The sequence below is a fragment of the Ursus maritimus genome, unplaced genomic scaffold, assembly GCF_017311325.1.
Source record: "Ursus maritimus isolate PB19 unplaced genomic scaffold, ASM1731132v1 scaffold_34, whole genome shotgun sequence".
Taxonomy (NCBI): domain Eukaryota; kingdom Metazoa; phylum Chordata; class Mammalia; order Carnivora; family Ursidae; genus Ursus; species Ursus maritimus.
Window position 1 is genome coordinate 22,192,003 of NW_024426008.1, and position 23,886 is coordinate 22,215,888.

General features: G+C 45.8%; 1 protein-coding gene across 1 annotated transcript in view; it reads right to left on the reverse strand.

The window, feature by feature from the left end:
* Positions 1–1,686: 1,686 nt before the first annotated feature.
* GLIS3 (GLIS family zinc finger 3) overlaps positions 1,687–23,886 on the reverse strand; it is a 429,193-nt gene continuing 406,993 nt past the window's right edge. Inside the window, exons 9-10 of the mRNA XM_040620298.1 lie at positions 6,831–7,013; positions 1,687–5,985 (exon numbers count right to left, since the gene is read on the reverse strand). Coding sequence (XP_040476232.1) covers positions 5,849–5,985; positions 6,831–7,013 — 320 coding nt within the window. The 3' untranslated portion in view covers positions 1,687–5,848. The remainder of the gene's footprint in view (positions 5,986–6,830; positions 7,014–23,886) is intronic.

Sequence of the window (23,886 nt, forward strand, 5' to 3'; positions counted from 1 at the left end):
CCTGTGAATTAAGAATGTTTTTGATTTTGACGGTTTTAAATAGCTGAAATAAATCAAAAGAAGACAAATATTTCATGACATCTGAAAGTTGTGTGAAATTCAAATTTGTGCCCACAAACACGGTTTTATGAGAACACCGCCACACCCATTCGTTTGCGTGTCGTCTGTGGCTGCTTTCGAGCGACAGGACTGAGTCGTCGAGACTGAGACCATATGGCCCTCAAAGCCTAAAACAGGTCTTATCTGGCCGTTTGCAGAAAAAGTGTGTGGACCCCTCGAGTAGGGGATTGAAGGCCTGGCTTTCATTGGCATTTGAACTAAAAGCTAGGAAAAAAAAAAAAAATATATATATATATATATTTATACGCACACACACACACACAGTTAATTATAAAGCAGACACCTGTTTAACGTAACAAGGGGGCCAAGAAATAAAACAGTGCTGGTCAGCACCCCAGAAGTCCTCCGTGTGTCCTTTCTTCCTGACCGCAGTTAATCAGTACCTGGACCTTTGTGATAAGGTCTTCTTTGTTGTTCTTTATACTTCTACCACCTAAGCTCTGTAAATGAATTATGCTTGCTCTCGAACCGTATATAAATAGAGGAACACCGTACATTTGCTATTGTGTCTTGCTTCTTTCTCTCAACATAGTTTGTGAGACTCAGCTCTGAGTGTGTAACTGCCTTTGCTGCCTGGCCTTTGGCTCTATGACTTTAGCAAAGTTCATTTCTTCATTTTATTGTTTTTGATGGACAGGTGGGGCATTTCCAGTTTGGGGCCATTGTGAATAGCAATGCTGAGAACATCTTGCAGCTGAACCCTTGCTGACTTATGCAAGAGTCTCTCTCTCTCTCTCTCTCTGTCTCTCTGTCTCTCTGAGGAGTGGAATCCTGGATCGTGGGCTATGTGTATCTTCAACTCTACCAGTTAATGCCAAACTGTTCCCCAAAGACGCTGGACCAGATCACACTCCCACCAGCTGCCTCCTAATTATTTAAGGAGCAGAGACGCTCTCTGAATCTTGTCAGTCAGCACTATTTCCATCTTCAAAACCTGAACCACAGGGGTCTGCTGCCTGCCTCCACCCCTGGTTCCCTGAAGAGCCAGACAAGGTGCATGCGACCCATCATGAGACAAAGATACTGCTTTGTATCTTAAGTCTTAAAAATGTAGCAAAATGACAGTCAATATTCCAAGAATGATCCTTGAGCGAATGTGATCTCTTTTAGGTTCATGCGCTTGGCTCGGGGTCAGCGAGGCGTGAGAATGCCCTGACTACCGTCTCCCTACCTAACCGCTCCGGCTCCCATGACGGGAGCTGAGGAAGGAAGCTCATCACAGTCAGTGGGTCAGGTGGCCTTCCAAAGCCTGCGGAGTGCACAGAACGGGCAACCGCCCCTTTCTCCTTTGGGCAATCAGAGGACTTCAAAGGTCGGGGTATCAGCTCACGGGAAGCGGAAGCTTGTGTCTTTCTCTGTAGCATTTTAGGAAAACAGGGCCGAAAAGGCCTCATCCCAGATGGCCAGCATGCCGTAACCCCCTCACCTGAAGGACCAAGCACTTAGCGGCATTTCTGAAGCATGATGTAGCACTGCATGGAAAAGGCACAAATAAGCCCCAAACCCTAGCACACACTGATCCAGTTTGTGAAGCGGATTAATAGAATAACCAATAAAACATGTATAAAAGCTTTAATTAAATCTGATGAAATAAAACTTCATGTTTTATTTATGGACACTCCCAACATGTAAAGGATTCAGGGACACATTCATTTTTACTGCCATTTTGTCCTCATATCTATAATTAAATCCAGGCTGCAGCTCTGGCCCAAAGCAGCGGGCATTTTAAAGCCGGCCTTGGACTCGCCCTCCCCCACCCCGGTCTGCTTTTCATTATCATCACCATCCCAGTAGGAAGGAGGCTTGTGGTAAAACAAAACACAATAATCAAACAAACAAACAAACAAAACCCCGGGGTTGTTCCCATTGTTTCAGAAGGCCGTGCTGAAGGAGGGTTTCAGGCAGGTGGGCGGTTTTCTCCAGTTCCAGTTTTATTCTGTACCAAGGGCACAATCCCTTCATTTTACTTTTGACATAAAAAAAAAAGGACTTCATGAAACAAGACAAAATAACTTATGATTATACGAAACATAACTGTGACAAATCACAAAACTATACATATTAATAGAAAAAAAGTGTACCTAATTCTTTAAAAGATTTATGACAATAAGCACCAGATGTGCCCCTAAAGAAAAATCGGCCCCATATCCAGTATGATATATGCAGTTCATTTCTCTACGTGAGTGTATGTAACTACGTACAAGAGTCTGTGTGATTTATGGAAAACAGATTTCCCCTTCTCCCCCCCAAAGTGCTTTATGTCAGCAACATTACACAGGATGCCCTGCTGTCTGTACAAAATAAATCTCTTCTTTTTTACATTTGCCATTTCTCCAATGACTGGTTTTTGGTTTTGTTTTTTCTTTTGCTTTATCCATTGCAAAAAAAAAAAAAAAAAAAAAAAGGTAACCGCAGAAATTCCGCACTCCCAACAAAAAGTGCCATTACAAAATGCTGCTAGAAAACGTCACGGTCAGTCAAATAAAATACCAAATAATTAAATTGGACATTTACAGTCACTTGAAGTATTCCCAATACGTCAAGGCAACCGGACAGTCCAGGTTCTTGGAAAGGGGAGCTGGACGTTTACCTCTGCTCTAACACAGTGATGTGCTTGACGGCGGGGCATTTAAACGCAACAGAACAGCACCCACACTCTGTTTTATTGGTGGGTCCACTGAAGGCCTTCTGTCTGCTTTAGAATCACCTATGCAATCCGGGGGAGGCAGGGGTAAAGGGAGACACCCCACAGGACCAGCACATACTTAAATAATATTTAACAGCTGATCAGCGGCTAAGTTACAACTGACATTTTGAGGCGGTCCCTTTAGGGAATTAAGACAATGCAGCAAACGAAATGTCTCTAGGCGGACCGAAATTTTTTTTTTTAAATGTAATAGGATAATTGGCTTTGGGCTGTGTGTATTTTCACAAGCACCAGGGGTTTTTTGTTGTTGTTGTTGTTGTTTTCAAAAAGAGGGAATAATGATCTCTGCTCAGATGTTCATGAAAATGGTTGGTTACATATCGAGACGAAAAGGGCCAGGAAATGGAAGGGAATGAATTTTTTTGAAGTTTCTACTTTCACTGCTACACACATAATGATGAACGCATCTATGAATCTCGCGCAATGTGAAAGCCGGCAAGGGACAAATCTGAAGGTCAGGTGAGATTCCAGAAGCTAGGGACAGCCTGTGCCATCTACAAGGAACCTGAGTGTGTCAGGCCCTGAGGGTTGAGCTCAAACTCGCAGCCACCAGGATACACCGAGGACTATGTGAGGGGACGCAAGCCAGCAGGCTTCCCACACGCTCCCTCTGTGCACACCAATACCCTTTAGCAGCTGGCCCCCAATCCTGTGAGGAAGGAGGCCCTGCTGGTGCTGCTGTCCCCCCCACACCCCAAAAACAGCAGTGGGGCACGAGAAGGGCAGGGCCGCCATGAGGCCACAGTCAGACCAGACACTAGCCCAGGAGCATCTCCTCCAGCCAAGGAGGAAGCTGACATCCACAGTGTCTGAGGTTCAGCTTCTGGCTTCTCCCCGCCCCCTTCCACTTCAAATATATAAAGCCACAGGCAGGGCTGACATCACTGCGATAACCCCCTTGCTTTCCATCTTTTTCCTCCTCTTCACACAAAGTATGAACTACGTTCTGAGTGCCTCATACAGGCTTCCGTATTTAAGAACGGACACATTGTCTAACGGTATCCGAGCTTACCTTCCTTTCCGGGGTGTGACAAAGGACACACGGGGACAGCAGAGTTAGCATGCACGTATCCTGGTTTAGGCCAAGGGACAGAAGCCACAAAGTCTGCAAGGAGGGTGGCGTTTTACTCGCGGTCTGGGAGCTCGTCTGGCTGGGAAGCCTGAGGAGCCTTCTTTCGTAAAGCAGAGCAGAGTTTTGTAAAGTGAGTAACTTTTTGCTCTTTTGAGCCCTGGACGCAGGCACGGTGGCCTTTCTCAGATCAGAGCTCATGAGTCCGAGGAAGCGGACTGACCTCGTGCCCTGGAAAAGCGGTCCCCATGCATGGCTCGTTAGACCCCTCACTCTATGGCTCGTGGGGATCAAGTCCAGCCCATGCGGCCCGACAGCGAGGACCTGCCTGTCAGGAGAAAAACTGTCCCCAGATCCCAAGTGTGACACCACACTGGTGAACTTGCGTTGGAGACTATAATGATCTCGGTGGGAAATACAGCCCTGTTTCATTTTACGAGGGGAAAGAAACTGTGAAATGTGACAGTCCTGAAATGTCAGACTTTACCCCGTGTCTTTGGGGTGTGGCTACTTTTTAGGGCCAATGCGTAGGACTTAAGATCTTTTTAATAGTTTTGTAAACGCATCCCAGCAAGTGGCTTCCTAGTCAGGGTTGCTATCAAATGATCAAGAGCTCTGTGAACATTCCAGGCCCTGAGATGAGAGTCTCAGGAAAACAGTCAACTACTTCTGCGCACCTTCCCTGGACTTTGCCTCTACCAGCCTCAGGGCAGACCTTGCGAGGAGGGATGCTCCCACGAGGGCAGGTGGGCGTGCCAGAGTGCAGATGAGAAGGAGGTGAGAATAATGAGGAGGAGGGAGAGGACAGTACAGGGGATGGACAGACAGACAGGTGAGTGGGTATCTTAAAGGAGGTGAGCAGAAGCTGTGCAAAATCACTGGACATCAGGCACCTCTAGTTTGGTTTTCTGAGAGAACCCAGGATCTCAGCTCAGGGGTCCCTGTTCTCGCATCTTCTAGCACGACTCGGCACAGCACCGAGTGGAGGCAATGGGTCAACCAGTCAAGCGATCTTCTCCATGGAATGAGGCCTTCAAGGTGGAGTCACTGAACAGTCAACCCACCAGGGTGTCTGCTAGAGCCCTGGGAAGGGGGCTGGGCCCACTCCACTTCCCTCAGGTGGCTTTTGCGAAATGCAAAACTAACATTCCAGCGGGGCTCACAGGCGCGGTCGGTGAGGTGGGGCCAGGCCGAGCTATAGCGGTGGCAAAATGGACGTAACTGGGATGATTACAACAATTCTTTCCAACCAAAGAACAGACCTCTAAATATTTTTTTTTCTTTAAAAGTAGATGTAAATAACAAGTCTTTAAAATAGAAGAGCTAAGATAAGTTGCTGGAACAGAAAACAAGTTGTAGTGCCTTTCAAGGGACTGTGCTTGACAGGACCTTCTTATTTTGCTTTTGGAGAAATACTGAAAAGCAACTGGTCAGCACAGGCCTAATAAGAGGCCAGGAGCCCGGGCTTCCCCAGGAGGTGAGCAGAGCTGTGCTTTGATGTCGGTTCCCTTTGCTGCCTGGTTGTGCAGGAGCCGGCGGGGCCGGTGAGTAGTGGCATTCACTGCACTTCCGGCAACTTGCACTGTCCTTCCCTACTTGGAGTTTTGTGTAAGGGTGATCCCCAGGCTGTATTTTCACATGCGCATCGTTTCACTGGTGTCCTTTGAGAGCTGACAGCCGGAAGTCACCGGTATCCGCCTGAGTGACTCTAAATTCCCTTTGAAAAGACAGTCCTCTGGTTACCAGCAAACCCAGAAAGAAGAAGGAGCAAAGGCAAACCCTGTGCGAGGCCTGGCTCTGACCAGTCCTGCCTTCCAGAGACACATCTGACTCTGTGGGTTCCGCTGACGAGGCGGACGTCCTTTCCATGCAGTCTAAGAGAATATGAAAATAAAAGGTGGCAAGCGACAAAGAGGTTCTGGGTGCCAGTGGGAGTGGAGGCCGGGGAGTGTTTAGCCTTCAGTATAGACGGAGGAGAGCTGGCTAGGACAGCGGTCCACGGCGCTGATCTGCAAGAACGTGGAGTCTTCAGGCCCGCTGCGAAGAGACTCCCCAAAGAGGCTCGAGGACCCTGAAGGCAAATCATACACTGGAAGAGAAAGAACAGGAAGTTAACTATCCTGCCTGGCCACACCCACTGTGTGTGCGCTCAGCAAATGCTGAGTAGGGGCTGAGGGCTAGGCCCTTCAGCAGCTCTTGGTCTTCAGGGACATCAGTGGGGAAGGAGGCGGGCTTGCAGGCAGATGGCCAAAATAAATCTTGGCACAAAATACGGGCTGAGTAGAAGTAAAAGAAAAGTGTTCTAGGCAAGGGCGAGGACGGCCTCAAAAAGAAGATGATACTAAAGCTGAGTCCTAAAGAAAAATGGGATTCTCACAGATGGAGAGGTAAGGAAAGAACATTCTAGAAGGAGGAAACAGCGCAAAGATGGAGAGGGAGGGGCTGTGGGGCCAAGTGCAGTGGCAAAGTTCGGGTACAGCACATATAGGGAGACATGTGAGGTTGGGCCTATGTGATCAGGCCTATCTCATGGGGCTTTGAATACCTCGCTGAGAGTAGCCTTTATTCTTTAGGCAGCTGGAGACTATCCAAAGTGTTCAAGGAGGAAAGGGACTTATTTTATCCTTCATTTTTGGTAAGCACTGCTTGTGGTGGTATGGAGGGCAGAACGGTAAAGATAGAGTTGACTCAGGGAACTTGCTGGAAGGCTATGGCTGTTGCCACGGTCTGGGAGAGACACTATGGCCCCCTGAGCCAGGGTGGTGGGAGTGGGGCTGGAGAGGAGCATGAAGATGAGAGACATTTCAGGGGTAGATTCAACAGGACATGATGCGGTCATGTGCCAGGTCAAGCCCCATCCAGGCCGGACACGGGAAACCCACCTGTCTCACCTGCAAGTCTGCCGCAGTTTCTAAGTCACAGACAGCAACCCACCTGCAATGCCCGAGTGAGCTGAGAAGGCTCTGTGGAACACATCAAAGCCAGCCTGCCCCATGGGTGTGGGGGCCAGGCAGTCCTCGAAGGAAGGCACCACACTGCAGGGGCTGCTGGGCAGCACGGTTCTCTGGGAGTCCGGGTACTGGGGGGGGCAGAATGTCTGCAGCTGCCCGTAAAATCCTGAAATGCAAGCATGGCAGTGAGCTCCCACAGAGTCCCAAATGTCGTTCCGACGCCGCTAGACCCTCACTCAGCCTGGCTTTGTGTGACAAAATGCCTTTCACTCTTCAGCCCACCTGTGAAATCTTCTGAGCGAGCATCTAAAATGCCCTCTTTGAGCAGAAGCTCTTCTCCCTTCAGGGGCTGTCAAAGCTTGTTGGCTTCTGACATTTTTCTCTCCTGCTCCAGCACGGGCAGCTAAAGGGCTTCTTACCTCCCCTAGATGCTCTCAAGAGCCCCGGAGACTGCAGGCCTGACCTTCAGAGAACATGCCTAGCTTGTCCCTCCCACCAGCCCTTAAGTACATCTTAACTTCTTCTATCTTATATTCTTTTTTTAAATAGTAATATTTTTATTATATTATGCTAGTCACCATACAGTACATCCCCGGTTTTTGACGTAGTGTTCCACGATTGATTACTTGTGTATAACACCCAGTGCACCATGCAATACGTGCCCTCCTTACTACCCATCTTATATTCTATTCCGCTTTTCACATTTGGTAAAACCTGAAACACCCTCTTAACAAGGCCACTTAAAAAAAAAAAAAGCAACATAGATCTATGCACCCATCTGTCCTTCTAACAGATAAATTCATACACATTTATCTTCTTCATTCTTTGAACAGGTACATGAAGCATCCCGTGGGATGGGATGTGCTATATTATAATTGTTGGTCTTTGCAGTAACTGGGAAGATATCATGTAATGAAGAAATATGAGGAAAAATTGCTTCATATTTGAAAATAATCATCACCATTTTGCTGATTTTATTTCATTGAGCTCTTTCAATGTTTTTTTCTTGTGTGACAGAGGTTTCTTGCCGGGTGTTTGTGGTCCTTTCCACGATCCCTCCGCACCTCCCAAGAGACCTTACGTTCTCCCTCTTCTTCCTGGCCTCATGAGACACTTAAGTCAACGGATTGTTTTCCTGGAGTCTAATAGGCTTTTACAAATCTAATAATGAAATCTTCACTTGATACTTTATTGAAGGGAGGGTTGCAGCTCACTGTGCCTGTTTGCTCAACTGTAAAACGTGACCCTCTGTTTCACTGGCTATTGTGAAGATTAAGGGATAAGAAAGACCATATATAACATTTTAAGGTGCTTCAAAACATCAGTTATTATTGATATTTCTATTCTGGTAGAAAAAAACCTGAGGGATTAGTAGAGAATGTAGCCCATGGTTCATACTAAATGATGGAGAACACAGGGCTAATTCATGGGCTTTGAGTCCCTAGTCCTGTGTGCCTTCCTCCACTAGAAATGCTTCTTCTCCCTAATAATCAATAGGTAGGGGAGGTGTTATTTGGGTTCTTTTCAGCTCTCTTGAAGTACCGCCAGGGCACACCAACACATCCAGCTTACTATGCTCATAACCCTTCTCATTTTCTGGTTAGTACTCTCAAGGTGGCCTGTGTAAACGCTCACATCACCCTTGGCCAGGAAGCCTGTTCTGTGGTTGCTGGGGATGTCACCAAAGCATGTGTGCAGAACTGCTTCTAAAGACACAGTCTGGCCCTCTAGGAGCTTATGACCCAAGACAGAGGGACCAATGCAGATTTATGCATGGGGCACACTCACAGAAAATGAAATAATATCCTTTAAAAACAGTGGAATACTTTATAAAGAATCTGGAGGAAAAATGCACATAAAGTTTGAGGGGGAAGATTAAAAGCATGTATAGTAATATATACTAGAAAAATTCTCAGGGGAATACCGTGTCAAGGCAAGAGAAGAAAGAATGGGAAACCATTGGCTCTTCTCTGTTGGATCCCCAAAGGCTTCTGTATGATCTTGATAGACAGATGGGCAAAGGACCTAACCAGACCATCTGGAGACACAGATAACTGATCAACCAAGATGGACCAACTCAATCCTCTAGCCAACAAAGAAATACAACCAAGACAATGATAAAATACCACATTCTACCTATCACATTAGCAAAGATTTCTAGAAATCATTCTTGGTGCTGGTGTGAGAATAACAAAGTCATTTCTGTCCAGTGTTGCAGACACTGTGAGAGTGCAAGCTTCTTGGAAAACCACTGGACAACCCACACCTAGAGCCCTAGAAGTGTTCACATTCATACACCTGGACCTGGGAATTTTACTTCTGAGGAGGTATTCTCAAAGTCTATTCCAAAGAACAGAAGAAATTCTGCAGAGATAGTCATTACAGTGCTGGTTGTCAGAACAGAAAACCCAAGAGCCAAACAGGCAACTGTAAGGGAATGATTCAGCAGAGTGGTTCATTTACATGATGGGAATATTAAGTAGGCATTCAAACAATATTTACAAGGAGTTTTTAACAACATGGAAAGACATTATATAAGGTTCAGAAGAAAACAAAAGCAAGATACAAAACTGAATGTGGAAACTTGACACAGTCACGGACAAGTCCACGCATAGCAAAGATGGCGAGGTAACCTTTCTTCTTTTTCTTTTAGAGAAAGAGAGAACGAGAGAGAAAAAGAGAGAAAGCATGTGAACAGTGGGGAAGAGCAGAGGGAGAGAGAGAATCTTAAGCAGGCTCCCAGCATGGAGCCTCTGTGGGCCTTGATCTCATGACCTGAGCCGAAATCCAGAGTCGGACGCTTAACCAACTGAGTCACCCAGGAGCCCTGGCAAGCCAAACTTTCTGTGGTTGTCTTTAGGCTGGTTTTTTGGCTTTATATTTTTCCAAGTTTTAATAGTGGTGAAGAGCAAGTATGCTAGAGCCAGACTTTCTGGGTTCAAGTCCTAGCTTAACCACTTACCCACTGTGTAACCTTAGTAAACTACTTAGCCTCCTGGTGTCTGTTTTCTAATCTGTAAAATGAGGCTAAAAGTAGTACCTACACCTCACAGAGTTATTATGAAGATTAAATGAGTTAATATTTACCTATTATAGAATATAATTTAATAACATGATTATATAATACTTGTATATTTTATATAATACAGGTGTTTGTTAAATAAGTAAAATTAAAAAGTGACATCATTTTATAACAACCTAGTCCTCAAAAATTGAAAAAAACCTGGTTATTAAGAGAAACAAAATTTTCTTCAATCATAACCCAATGTGAGAATGGACACGGCAGCAGACATGAGGCGCACACCCACTTCCCAGACAAAATTCTCCGGAACATTCTTCTCCCTGTGGGGATTGAGCTGTATGTATCTTACCCACATTCATTCCTAGATCCTGCACTAATTGACGCATATCTTGATTTCTTCACTCACCCCCGTGCAGGCTCAAAACTGCAACAAGTGTGAGTGGTTTGAAGGAACCTGGGGTGAGCGGCTTTGTGGTTTGGGAGGTTCCTTGGACTGATCTTGACTCTGGGTACCTGGTGGCCGGACACACATACCAGGAGGAAAACATGACCATGAACCCCATGGCTGGTTTATTAGAATGTAATGTCTCCTCACTGAGGAGGAGAGACAATATTTTCTATTTCTATCACTCTGGTGGCTCTGCTCAGGTTTGTCACCCATCAATTCCCTGACAGCGTTCCTCAGTGTACTGTTACCCTTCCAAGAAGAGAAGCCATTTCTCCCTAAACTCTCATAACTCCCCGAATAGGGACGTTAATCATTCAGGTATGTCAGGTACACGGATAGAAACCTTTGTTGGCCTTTTGAGAAAACCGATTCTGTCTCCCCCCATCTCCTCTCCTGTTTCTAAGGGAGNAGGAATGTTACCTGGCTTCAACCTCCATCTGAGTGTCGTGATGCACGAGTATAGAAGGTCTGTCATGTGGAGAAACACACTGGGTTCCATCCCCCAGACGTCCCCGGCCGCCGGGATCGGCGTGAGAAGGCAGAGTGGACTGTAATCCTTGCCTGTGGGTGTCTTGGCCGACACAAGAAACAGCTGAAACCAGAATGGCCCCACAAGCATGTTGGATCACTCTCACAGCCAACTCGGGGAAAGAAAATCCTCTTTACTAAATCCCTCCCTCCGAGAAGCCAGTCACTGGAGATGCCAAGTACACTGGTGTGGATGGCTGTGGTCAAATCAAAGAGCTTTAACAGACTCTCTTCCCAGTGCTATTTCCACAAAACTAACGAAATTTTTAAAAATTCCATTAGGGTCTTGCCACACACACAAATCCTGAGAAAGCCTAACCCATTTTCTGATGAATGGCTCCTGTATTCCAGCTGTTGGATTTCACGTAGCGAGTTTGGATGGAACTCTACCTCTAGGACCGAAAGCAAAATGAAGCAAGATGTTAACACATTTCGCAGGCATAACACATAAGAGGGATGGCAAGGTCAGCTAATCTGGCAGTCCGTCCGCCAAGACGATCAGGTGCTGGCCAAGGTGCTGCTGGAGAAACCGAAGAAAAAAGGTAATACCTCGTCCTCGAGGATAGATCATGCAGTTGGAGCAAGAGCACATGGTTATCACAGCACAAGAACACGCACAGACATTCATGTCGGCAATAACTGTTAGCTGTTACCTTCACTTATAAAATCACCCCTCCCCCATTTTACATGTTATTCTGCCTCCAAAAATGGCAGGGGTCGGGGGCAGGGAAGAATCTACAGATAAACTGGATCTACCCAAACTGCAGCTCCTGAAGGTCAAGGAGAATCATTCCTCCTCTTGTCAATTTTGGGAAGTTTTTTCCCTTCAAAAAACCACCTGTTCTTCTAATTATTAGAAAAAACCAGAATGTTTGGAATTAACTGTACCAACCAGAACATGTAGAGTAGTATAAACAAAGAAGGGAAAAACTTTTTTTATTTCCACATTCAGATATGGCCAGATACATCTACACAAAACTGGAATGTTCTATATATTGCTTGGTCTTGTTTTCCCCACTAATATTCTCTATGTGCTTCTCACATCACTAAACTTCATTCTTTAAAAACCTTCCTCTTTCGTCCCATGGGGTCACTGATGCCTCTGGGATGACGGGTCCGATCAGGCGTCCACAGTCACTATTCTTGCTAATGACGATAAGGCGGCCCCCCTGAAGCTGGGTGTGGGTTTCCTTCCCCAAGTGGAAGGGGGTGGGGGACATCCGAGGAGAGAGGAGCTGCATGACCAACTGTGATAACAGAAGGGTGTTCTCTAGGGCAGCACCACCCAACAGAACTCTCTTTGATGATGGAAGCGAGCGACTTCTCCCTCTCTCTTGCTGTTGGTACACAGCTGCATACAGCTGCTGATCATTTGAGGTGGAGCTGGTGAGTGGAAGAACTAGCTCTTTCACTTTATTTCATTTTAATTAATTAAAATTTAAGTAGCCACGTGTGGCTTGTGGCTCCTGTCCTGGACAGCGCCGCTCTCGGGCAGTCCACCTTTCTCGCGTTAGCAGACCTCGTTTCAGAAATGTTTCTGGTTAAATTCCTGAAGGAAAAACACACGACCCACCACCAAGGGTTTAAATAAAAGCCAGACAATGATTCTTAGACTTGTGGCCTCCAAGACAGGAAAGATATTAGACTCTTTATTACATTTATCTTTCCTGTAAAAATCTACCTCTCCAATCTTTGTGGAGGAAACCAGAATATACATATATCCATTAGGAAACAACGGTCACCCAGCTTGTAACCCTCTGGAGGGTGGATGAGTGACCATCTGAAGAACTTCAGCTCTCCTGAAGTAGTGAGCCACGTACCGTTCTGGAAGTAGGAGAAGAGAAAGGAAACAAGTCACACTCTTTCCGTCCTGCGGACTGTGGGCCTAGCTTGCCGGGCCCGCTGGGAGTGGCAGCAAGCCCAGTCCCATCTCCAGAGGCTGTACCACACGATGGTGGAGTCAAGTCCAACACAGAGGCTCGACCCAACTGTTCGCCCCGTGGATGGGAACAAATACCATCAGCCCGCAACTCGACAAGGTGCTGTGTCGGGAGCTGTGTACTCGGTGGGTCTGTTTACATAGCAGATGGCTTTGCAAAACAGAATTCTCATTTTCCTTTAACACAAGGCTGGGAACTACCACCCAACTCTGGGCACCACGGAGAGCGCTGGATGGACGGTGTGCCGAATCGATGACTGACCCCCCACCGCCCTGCCCCCATGATGACAACTTAAGAGAGGCAGGCAGCCCGCAGGGGGAGCCCCTCACGGGCAACAGTGAGGTCCCCCAGAACTGCTTCCCCAAACAGGCATGGCCTGAGCAGGCTTGGAAGAATCCCTTGTGAGTCTTCTCGGAAACCATGCCGAAGGCCATCACTTCCCAAGCCCCCTGGATCTCTTCGGATGGGAAAACCTTTCCACTTCTGTGTGACCTGGGCATATCCTCTCAGGGATCAGGCCAAGCACTGCTGTGGTCAGCCACGGCCAGGCCCCAGGAGCCTGCTGCTTCCCTGACCTTCCAGAAGGAACACGGATCAGTGTGTGTGCTTGCCCCCATTGCTGTATTTTGTAAAGTGAGGGTTTCGCCGTGTCTACTTGATAAGGTGGGGGCGCAGGTTCAAGAGATTGAAAGAGAAGACCCGTGTGAGGGGCTGAGTGTGCGCCTGGCATGCAGCTTGCACTCTCTAAATGCTACTTTCTCCTCTTTTTCTACGAGCACAAGCATTTCCAGTTTTACACTTTTATTCACTCAATGACTATTTACTAAGCTCCCAAGTGCCAGAGACACAACGGTGGAGAAGACACACTGCGTGCCTTCTTGGTGCAGATGTTTTAGTAAGAAAGAAAGAGAAACACGTTCACGAGAAACCCAGTAATAGTTTCATACTAAAGATGACGATATAAAGGATACCTGCCGTCAGGGATATATAGGGTCTGACTCTTTTCTCCAGCACGCATACAAGGCAGAAGAGGGAATGGCAACAGGCGAGAGAGAAGTTTGGGTGCCAACAGTGGTTCCCTTTGTTTGGCCCTGGCTTGCGTCAGGTACAATTAGGGGGCCAGGCGCCCCGCAGCTCTGCTGAGGACCAGCCCTGACAGAGTCTTCTTCCGCCCATGGCTCTGATCTGTCCGTGCCCAGGAGGAGGATAAGCAGGGGCGCAGGGAGAGTGGGCCGAGCCTCAGCTCTTTGGTGGTACAGCTGTTTGCTAGCCAAGTGGAAGGAAGGATATATATTTATGAGCTTTATGACTCTAATTATTTTTTCCGCAGAGACTATAATTCTGTGGGTTACTTTAGGAAATGTAGAGGGTTTTTTTTTGGCCTCAGTCCTATAACTGCTGCATGGGCAGGGGCATGGGTGAACCTAGGTGATGAATGGGGAGGGGGCGCGAATCAGAGAGCCCAGGGACAGACAACGCAGACGCGTGACCCTGCTCCACTAATTTCTCCTACTCCAACACTCTTAGGGTTCTTTGCACATATTCCTACTCTCTGGGGACCCTGGAGCTGCCCCCTGTGAATACCTTCTGTAATCCATGGCAAAAACCAACTAGAAGAAGAGAGGAAAACACAGGTAAGTCTCTGCTAAAGCTCCGGAAGGCCACCAGCATGCGGTCTTTGGCCTCTTAACTTCTCAGCCTGATTTTATGCACTCCAACCTCACTCACAGATGAGCCCAGGGAATCACACGCTTACCACTCACATGGTGCCTTAGTATGAGAAAACTTGTAGGATTCCTTCTTGGGTGGCCATCTGAGATTCCTGACTTATAAGCGGGTGATTCAAACAAATATTCCCAACGCAGAAACAGAGAGACGGAAGCAGAGGAGCTGTTGCATTCCCTGCTTTTATAACCAGTACTTGGCTTATACGGTACCATGCAGACAAAGTGGGAAATTCATGCAACCGTTTTAATATGTCCAAACATCCAGATATATGAAATTATTTACGGATCTAGCCTTTATCTTAAAACAAATGGGCAGCACAACTAAAGCAGCCACTAGATGAGTTCCTACTAAGTTCAGAGCTTCCTCATTTGCAGTCCCCTGCTTGGGCATTTTTGTGGAACACTTTGGTTAGTGTTATGCCAACTGCTCAGGGAATTCTATCAGAAGGAAGGAAAGGAATGAATATTTATTTGCTCTAAGTCAGGCACTGTCCTACGTGTTTCATATAGAAAATCTTCATCCTTACAACAACTTCTGAGTTAAGCAGTGTTGTCCCCAGTTTCTAGACAAAGAAGCAGAGAAGTTAAAATAAATTACCCAAATCCTCAGAGCTACCGAGTTTCAGAGCTAGGACTCAAAGCCTGGTCTGTTTGGTGACATAGTTCGTACAGACTACTAGGGCTTGAGCTCATGGACCAAATAATTTTAAACAGAGTCTCGCCATTTTTGCTGAGGTCCCTTACTGCCAAGATCAGAGGCAATTTACTCACAGTGGACCAATATTTCATAATGTACAAACACTTTCATTAGGGAGAAAAGCATTGAATTAATTAATAGAAATCAATAAAATCACCTAACCGCTAAAAAATTCTAAAAACCCTCAAAAGTAGAAACAGAGACATTTTAGACATTTCCTTTGGCCAATTTTCTGATTTAGTCACTATTTTATTTCTACCCCTTGCATGAACAACTTGGATCTGGGTTTGAATCCTAGATGACCCATTAACCGTGTTAATTTATCCAATTTGGACAAATTATTTTCTAGCTTGAGCCTCATTATCTTTTAAAATAACGCCTATTTTATAGGGCTGTGGAAAGCATTATACATGAGCGTGTTTATAAAAGCATATATTGCATTCCCTGGCAGGTAGGCGGCCCTTAGTAAATACAGCAATTATTAGTGCCACGAAATGAGCTCAGAAGTATTTCTAGATTCTGTATAACATACAAGCAATTCTTTAGCAATGTTTTCCTCTCATAACCCACCGCCCTCCCGTATATAAAATGACCCTGCTCTTACAAGTGGAATCTCCACAATTTGGTTGTCATTCTTTGGCTCCAGGCCATGGCCGGCAACATCCTGCAGGTCTTCATGTAGCTAGAACTCTACTCAGTCTCCTCCCTGGAGATGCTGGAGAAACGGACTCTTCATTTTGATACAGAGTCTATAAATGGGGAAGCTGCAGGGACGGCTCACAGACTGTGAGGAAGACAGATTTTTCTCTGGGCTGAGAACTGAACCAGCTTGCACGGCGCTCGAGCTATTTACGACTGACATTTAAGCATCTACTGTACTAAGAAAGAGGAAAATAATGGAAATAATAACCCTTACAATTCCATGTGGACACATTCCTCTTGAGGGAGCCTGGGGACAGTGGTTTAGATATCGACCACCAGAGCAACTCCCCGGTCCCCTTGGCCTCAGTCAGAGGGGCTGCTGCAGCGTGAGGACATCTAGTTAGTAAAGCCCACCTGGATCCAACGAGGGGCGCCATTTTCATCTGGAGCGTCTGCTGCCGGTCGGCGGGCCACGGTGAGAGGCACTCAGGACACTCTGAGCGCTTTCCCCTGCTTGCGCCCCTCGCAGCCCCTCGACAGTCTGCACAAGCTGCTAACAGCATTTGTTACCACAAGCTACACTCTTGCCCTTGGTGTCCTTTCCAGGGCAGGGTTGGGGCAAAGGGAGAGGGTCTGCTAGTATGTCTGCAAAGGGTCCCACAGGGGCTGGCAGTGGGCAGAGCCTGGGGCTGCAGGGACAAAAGGGAAAGGCAACAAAGCAGAGGGAGAAGGAAGGCAGGCATAAAACACTCCTGGTTCAGAGATGTAATCCATTTCCATTTAAATATCCTCAACCCACCCAAACCCCTAACGCGTGGTGGCCTATGGCTTCCAAATTCTCAAAGTGATAAGCTGCCAAAGTAAACTAATTGCAATGTGTCTCAGTAATTGCCATGTGTGGGTATCTACAGTTATAGTAAAATGGTTCAGTAAATCCTGACAGTGATAATGAAACACTTGGAAATGACATAAAATAAAGACTCTTGAAACCAGAAGACCTGAAGAGTCTGAAATGGATCCGAAAGCCTGGCTTTGCCACATACCGGCTGTGTGGCCTTGAGGAAACCACAGTCTCTCCGAGCCTGTGAGTCCGCATTTCTAAAAGGGGGATAATAATACTCACACGGCAGCATAATCCTCACGGTGGGAAGGGAAAGCAGCAGAAGGAACGAACGGATGGGGTTCACTGCCCCGTCGCCCATGAGTTGCCACTCACACACCAGCACCTGCCTGTGACTCAAACATCCTGGCTACGTGCGAGGCCCAGAACAGAGGGTCCGGAACTGGCCTTTCTGGGTCTGATGGCTGTGTGAAGTGACATCATCCCCAAGTGGCCACTGATTGGGGTTGGTAAGGATGAGCTGGGAACTTCTCTACGAGCAGGCTCCGCCCTGTTGCCAGTGTAGGTACCCCTACTGAGTGGGGTCACACGGAACAGTAAGTGTGGAAATACTTGGCCAACAGTAAAGCCCACTGCAGATCCCAGCCCCTAGTGTCTGACTGGAAGCCTGGTGCTGCTCGTCGTCCTCCCTTCCCTGAGTCCAGAGGTGTACCTGCCCTGGTGGAGGACAGCTCTGTCCCTAAAGCTCACAAGCAACTCTCTCAGGGATACCTGGGCCCAAAGCAGAGCAAGGAAAGAAGGGCAAAGAATGAAGATTTAATTCTGGGTGCTCTTGGCCTTCCAAGCAAGCTCTGCTGTAAGAAAAGTCTGACAGAGAAGAGGAGACCACACAGAGATTAAAAGAAGGGCTATGGCCCCCCCCTCCCAGGGGCTAGGAGAGCCATTCTGGTTCTTGATAGTTTTTAGGTTATGCTATATTTATAGGACTTCCCCAGGAAGTACAGGAAGAAGGAAGCTGGAAGGTATTTACTTTCTCCACCACTGGCCAATTGCTTCCTTTGGATTATCTCTGATTGGAGAAGCATGGCGAGGGAGCACTGAGTCCTACATTTGGGGTCTAGGCCAGTGGCTCTTAAAGTGGGTGCCACAGCATCAGCTCCAGCTCAGCTCTGGGCAGACTTAGTGAATCGGAAGTTCTGGGTGAATGGCCTGGAAATCTTCGTGGTGAATGAGGTATTACTTACACTAAAGACTGAGAGGTTCTAAGAACATCTTTAGAGGATTTTTAATCTTCTGAAAGTTTTCCAAATGAAAGACCAATAGGAAAACACAGAACAGTTCTGATTTTATTTGAAATGGAGGAAGAGAGCACTTCTGATGGGCCTCTCTTCTCCTCAGCTGGTCCCTTGCCCTTTCTGCTGGACTCGGAGGACTCTCGGGGATAAAGAAATGACCGTCCTCAAGTGGTTCTGGATTATACTCTCAGCAGATATGGATTAAGTTGGCCTCCTTCCCCACCCCAGGGCCTTTCCCGCACATTTAATTTCTTGGTCAAGGTGAAATCATGGGACTTCATTAGCGTGGCTCAAAAGTCTTGGTCTTACTGTGGGCCTCACAGTGATCTTGTGACCTAGACTTCTGTTGTCCAGCTGTAACCAGACTCCCAAAATATATCTGGTCCACTAACTAGGTGACTTCTCGCTCGTTTGCATCCAAGTCTGTGATTATACAATTTTCCAACACTCAAATCTAAGAGTGGGCAAGTTTCCCGGCAGTCAGACAGAAGGGGGTGACACAGATCCTGGAATCCAATGACATTCTTAAGGTTTTGTAAATGTAACGTCCACTCTGCTATCTCAAACCCACTGACATATATTTCTCGACTGTTTCTTTCAAGCCCAGATTTCATCTCAACTTCATGTTCTAGACAGTAGATGTGGGGGAGGCCTAATCATATGCAACAGAAACTTTACTGTGAGGCAGAGGTTCAGTGGGAGATACACTCAAGCCATTGGCACAAGTGTGAGACGGGGCCCCCTCTTCGCTACCTGGGGGTCTGTGCTCTGATGGGTGCAGCTGGTCTGCAGGGTCCTTCCTTTCCTGCTTCAGCTCATCCCACTGCCCACTAAAGTCCTAAATTTTAAGTATGTATTAAGCATCCAAAAATTTGCCAAGTGCTATGGGGAATAAATAGATGATATGATTCCCTGCCTACACATGGACCATGAGGACTATTCTCTTGCTGAAAGTTTTCCAAATGAAAGGCCAATAGGAGCAACTAAGCTCAAAGATTCTGATCTATGAACCTTCCATACCATAGCCTATTGGTGTGACTTCCTGTTCAAACATGGAATTCTATTTTTTTTTTTTTTTAATGGAGGAAGAAACAACGATGATGAAGATATGATCAGCCTGATCCAGGTGACCTGGAGAGTTTTGCTGCTCCAAGCCACCCTTTCCTGCTGGGTGCCAGAAAGCCTACTGAACCTGAAGGGAAAAAAGAGTGGGCAGAAGAATTAGGTAACTTGACCCGCCCACAGAACACCCTATGCTCTTTTAGGAAACCATTCCAAGGTCAAGGAACTTGATCAACTACTCTGAGTTCCATCTCTAAATAGGGGCAGAAATAATTTCCTACTCTCTTCACAAAGTTAGAATGAGAATTCAGGTACTCATCCAACAAATATATTACTGAGCAGTTCTACTACAGTCACCAGGTACTGATAAAACTCTTGTACCTAACAATTGCAATAGAAATGTAGGCACTCTCATTGAGCTCACTGGTGCTGATGGTAATGCTGCACCAGCCCGGATCCAAAGGTGCAAAAGACCTTGGGTAAATAATTGGCTAATTCAGGTCTCTGGAATCATCTTGCCATAATGATGAGAAAATTTAAGAACTTGAAAAAGTTGTGGGGCGCCCGGGTGGCTCAGTCATTAAGCGTCTGCCTTCGGCTCAGGGCGTGATCCTGGCGTTATGGGATCAAGCCCCACATCAGGCTCCTCCTCTGGGAGCCTGCTTCTTCCTCTCCCACTCCCCCTGCTTGTGTTCCCTCTTTCTCTAGCTGTCTCTCTCATTGTCAAATAAATAATAAATAAATAAATCTTTAAAAAAAAAAGTTGTGCTTTGGGATGTGTGATATGAGACTGGGTTTGTTGGAGGAATGTAGCAGGGGAAGGACTGGTTGTTACACTTAAAGGATCTAGAAAAATGCCTGAATGTTTTTACTTCATGGCTGCATCTAATAAGGTCTAGTTCTTAAAGACCTTGCAAGAGAACGAAATGGAGAGTTTAGTCAGAACAATCCAGTTGGAGAGGGAAATTGTCTGTAATCAGAAAGGGCACTCACATGAAATTCTAAGGAAACTGGGATTGTTTTGCAACATGGTCTGAGCCCAGATGATCTGAATAAGCACAGATCAAGGCAGTTCTGGTGTTTCATTGTTGTTGTTTTGTTTGGTTAACACAGTGGCCTCATTACCGGTCACCCATATGTTCCTGATGTTGTTCCGCCCCCTCTTTATTTTAAGGAAACTCCACCCACAGCTATTCACATTTTTTCTTCTAAGCCATTAACTGCTTATCACAATTACAAGGACAATTCCAACTAAAAATACAAGAATCACAAGACACAGACTGCCATTAGTATGTTCAGCCCTGAAGAGTCCAACTAAGCAGCCTGTAAAATAGAGTTATAAGAAAATATTTAACTTGATTTGAAGAGCTCCATTCATTAGAGGCTAAACTTCATGAGTTTCAGATATAAGACAGAACATTTGCTTCTGGAAAAAAAATGTCATTAATTCCCCAAAAGAATGAAAAAGCACTAAATCTGTAATAATGTTCATCAAACACTTTTCTATAAATGTTTTTAAGTTAACTGACAGAGAAGTCACAATAGTCAATGAAACGGAAATTTTCTGGATATTTTCCTTCTCTTTGATACATTTTTGGGTTCCAATTAGGAAAACAAAGTGTCACGCTGCAAGCAACACAGACTGCCTGGCAGGGTGAAAGAGCGAGCAAACTGCTTAATAAGCAATATAACCACCCAAGCAGCAGTTAGGGCTACTTCATCCTTGTTATAATGAAACCACCTTTAGTGCTCAATACGAATATGAAAAGACGCTGAATCATGCTACTATCCAAAGGAAAACGCAAAACAACCTTGCTGCACACGCTGGCGGGAATTAAAATGATTGACGATGTCTAGGGTGGGGACATGGGCACTCACTGCGCTCTGCTGTGGGGTCTAAACGGGCATAGTCTTTGTTAAGGGATCTATGGCAGTACGGACCCAACTCTAAAATGTGCATATCCATCAATCCAGGAATTTTTCTTCCAGAAATAATTCCTGAAGAAATTATGCAAAGAGATACAGATGTGTGTGAGAGTATTCATGTAAACACTCACGTGCATAAACAGTTACTCTCCCATGCATGTGCTCGAGAGGCAAACACGGCACATGTGAGGGTATCACTCACACACACACACACACACACACACACACACACCGTGGGGCAATCCCATTGGGGACAGTGAGAGAGAGAGTGACTCCTTCCCTAGAGTGACATATCTACTGGCTGAGAGCACAGACTGTTATCAGTTTGTCCTGGGTGTAGTTTCCAGCTCCACCATTTCGAGAGTAAGAAATCTTGGGCAAGTTACTTAACATTTCAGTGATTCAGATCCCTCATCTGTAAAATGGGAGTAAACAATGCCTTCTTTATAGTGTTGTTATGAGACTGATGGGAAAGGGCACCATAAGCATTCACCACACTGCCTGACACAGAAGACACGAGATCAAGTGATAGGTGGGAAACCACTGGCTCACAAGCCATAGTCCCTGTACTGCCCGCAGAATTTTAGCCCCGGAAGGGACCTCATCGTTAATAGTTCCACACTTACACGTCACACAAACAGAATTCCCAAGCAACTAAACACTTCCATAGTAGTGTATCTACAGGCACCATCTTGAAGGAGAATGAGTGTGGGATTGGGGTCAGACTGTTCCTCAAACCAGCTCGGACGTTCCCTAGGTGTGTGACCTGGGGCAAGGTGCTTCATCTTGCAGCCTGGCCTGGGAGGCCAGGGTATGTTGGTATTTTTACTAATATTATTTTGAGGATTTAACAGCACAAGTGGATATATCCAGAGCACCCAGCATCTGGAACATGGAAGAAAAAGAACAACAAACAGCTCTAATTAACCAAGCACCTACTACAGGCTATGCATTTTCTCTCATTCTTGTGTCAACTCTGAAAGAGAGGTATCACTACCTCCCTATTAAGGGTGAGGAAACTGAGATTCAGGGCGTTACATGACTTGTCCATAGGATTCCTATTCAGATCTGCCTGACTCTAGTCTTTTTATCTACCTTTTTTCGTTTTTGGCGGGGAGGAGAGGTAGAGGGAGAGGAAGCGAGAGAATCTTAAGCAGGCTGCACATGCCTAGCTCGGAGCCCGATGTGGGGCTCAATCTCACGACCCTGAGATCATGACCTGAGTTGAAATCAAGAATTGGAGTCACCGACAGAGTTACCCAGGTGTCCTTTTTTTTTTTTTTTTTTTTTCCCTATAGTTCATTATTTCTCTCCCTGTATCATTTGGGCAAGTCACAATTGCCTCTTCTGGTAATCTCCTCTTCTGAGATAATATGACCAACTTAGGGTTATGTAAGCTAGTGGCTATGAACGCTCTGAAAACTGAAAACAATCCTTCACAACCTTTCAGAAACAAGGGACTTTTATCTATGGGAATGCCTCAAACACCTCTTCCCCCAGCTGCCACTGCTCCGCATTTCAATGCTGGATACTGGGTCCCAGGTGTGAAAGGCTCATGGAAAGGAATACTTACTGCATTAAATTTACCTTACTGTGTAAGTGAATCATTAGATCATCCTCTTTCCTCTAGGGAGAGGTCTCAGGCAATCGGGTAAGCACTGGATATGTAATGAGGGAGACACAAAAAAGGAGCAAGTGCCCAGAGAAAAGAGGGACCCTGGAAACTTGACTCCTAATCACGGTTTTGCCAAGGGCTGGCTCTACAGATCAGCCTAAGAAGCCATAAGCAAAAAATCCCTTTCCTCCTCCCCGCACCCCTATCCTTTTATTCATTCATGTTTATTCAATAAACTTTTATTAAGCACTTACTATGTGCAAAACATGGCAGGAGGATACAGTTCCTGTCCCAAGGAAACTTACAATCTAGCGATGGTTAGTTGATCCGGTCATCTTAGTATCCTTAAGGCTATATGGATTTAGTCTGCGTGTGCGTGTGCGTGTGTGTGTGTGTGTGTGCGTGTGTGTGTGTGTGTGCAGATACTTAATTACATATGTAATTATTTGCACTTCAGCTGTTTCCATAACCAATCGTTTAAACAGCTCTTCTGATGAAGATGACCGTCTTACACCCCTCCCACAAAGCCCAACACGCTGTGATGCCAACTACACCCCCTGTACACACCTAAATTTAACTTGTGTTTAATAGAATTAGCACACTGTCAGAAATCATCAAGTACTAGTTATGTAAAACTGCTCTTGGGGTAATTTTGTAGTAATTAAGTGTATAAGAGTAATTAAGAATTTCTCTGGATCTAATCATCAATTCCTAGTACTATATAAGCATTAATAACATCATGGCTGATACCAAAAATTAGTCCTGATTAGGACTGCTGATGATAACACTGGGGTCACGTGCAATGTGCTTGTTGGCTCATTCTCCTTGTGAGTATGTCAGAACTTTCTCAGTGAAGACTACCACGCTCTGATTTACAATCAATCTTATTTGTCTTCCTGACATTTCCAGGGCAAATTGTGACACATGCTTCAATTCTAAGCAACACAATTTCTAGACTTAACTACTTTATTATTTCACAACTTCACCTATGCCAATGTGACTACATTTCCTGTGGGAGGGGGTTTGTTTATTGTCTCTACAATTTGCCTTAAAAAAAAATAACCTTTAAACATTTAACATAAACCCCCAGAAATGACATCAGTAGTGGCTGCAACCCATAGGACTCTTCTGGAAAGTACCATTGCACAATCACTGTAAGTAAACACAGGAACTCAGAGGAAGAAGTTAAACTTGTAAGGGCCACCTCATTCCATTTAAATATCAATGCCCTGAGATTCCTTAGGCTTGAAAGATGGTTTGGCTCTTTGGTAGGACAAGGCCTTTACAAAGTGTTTT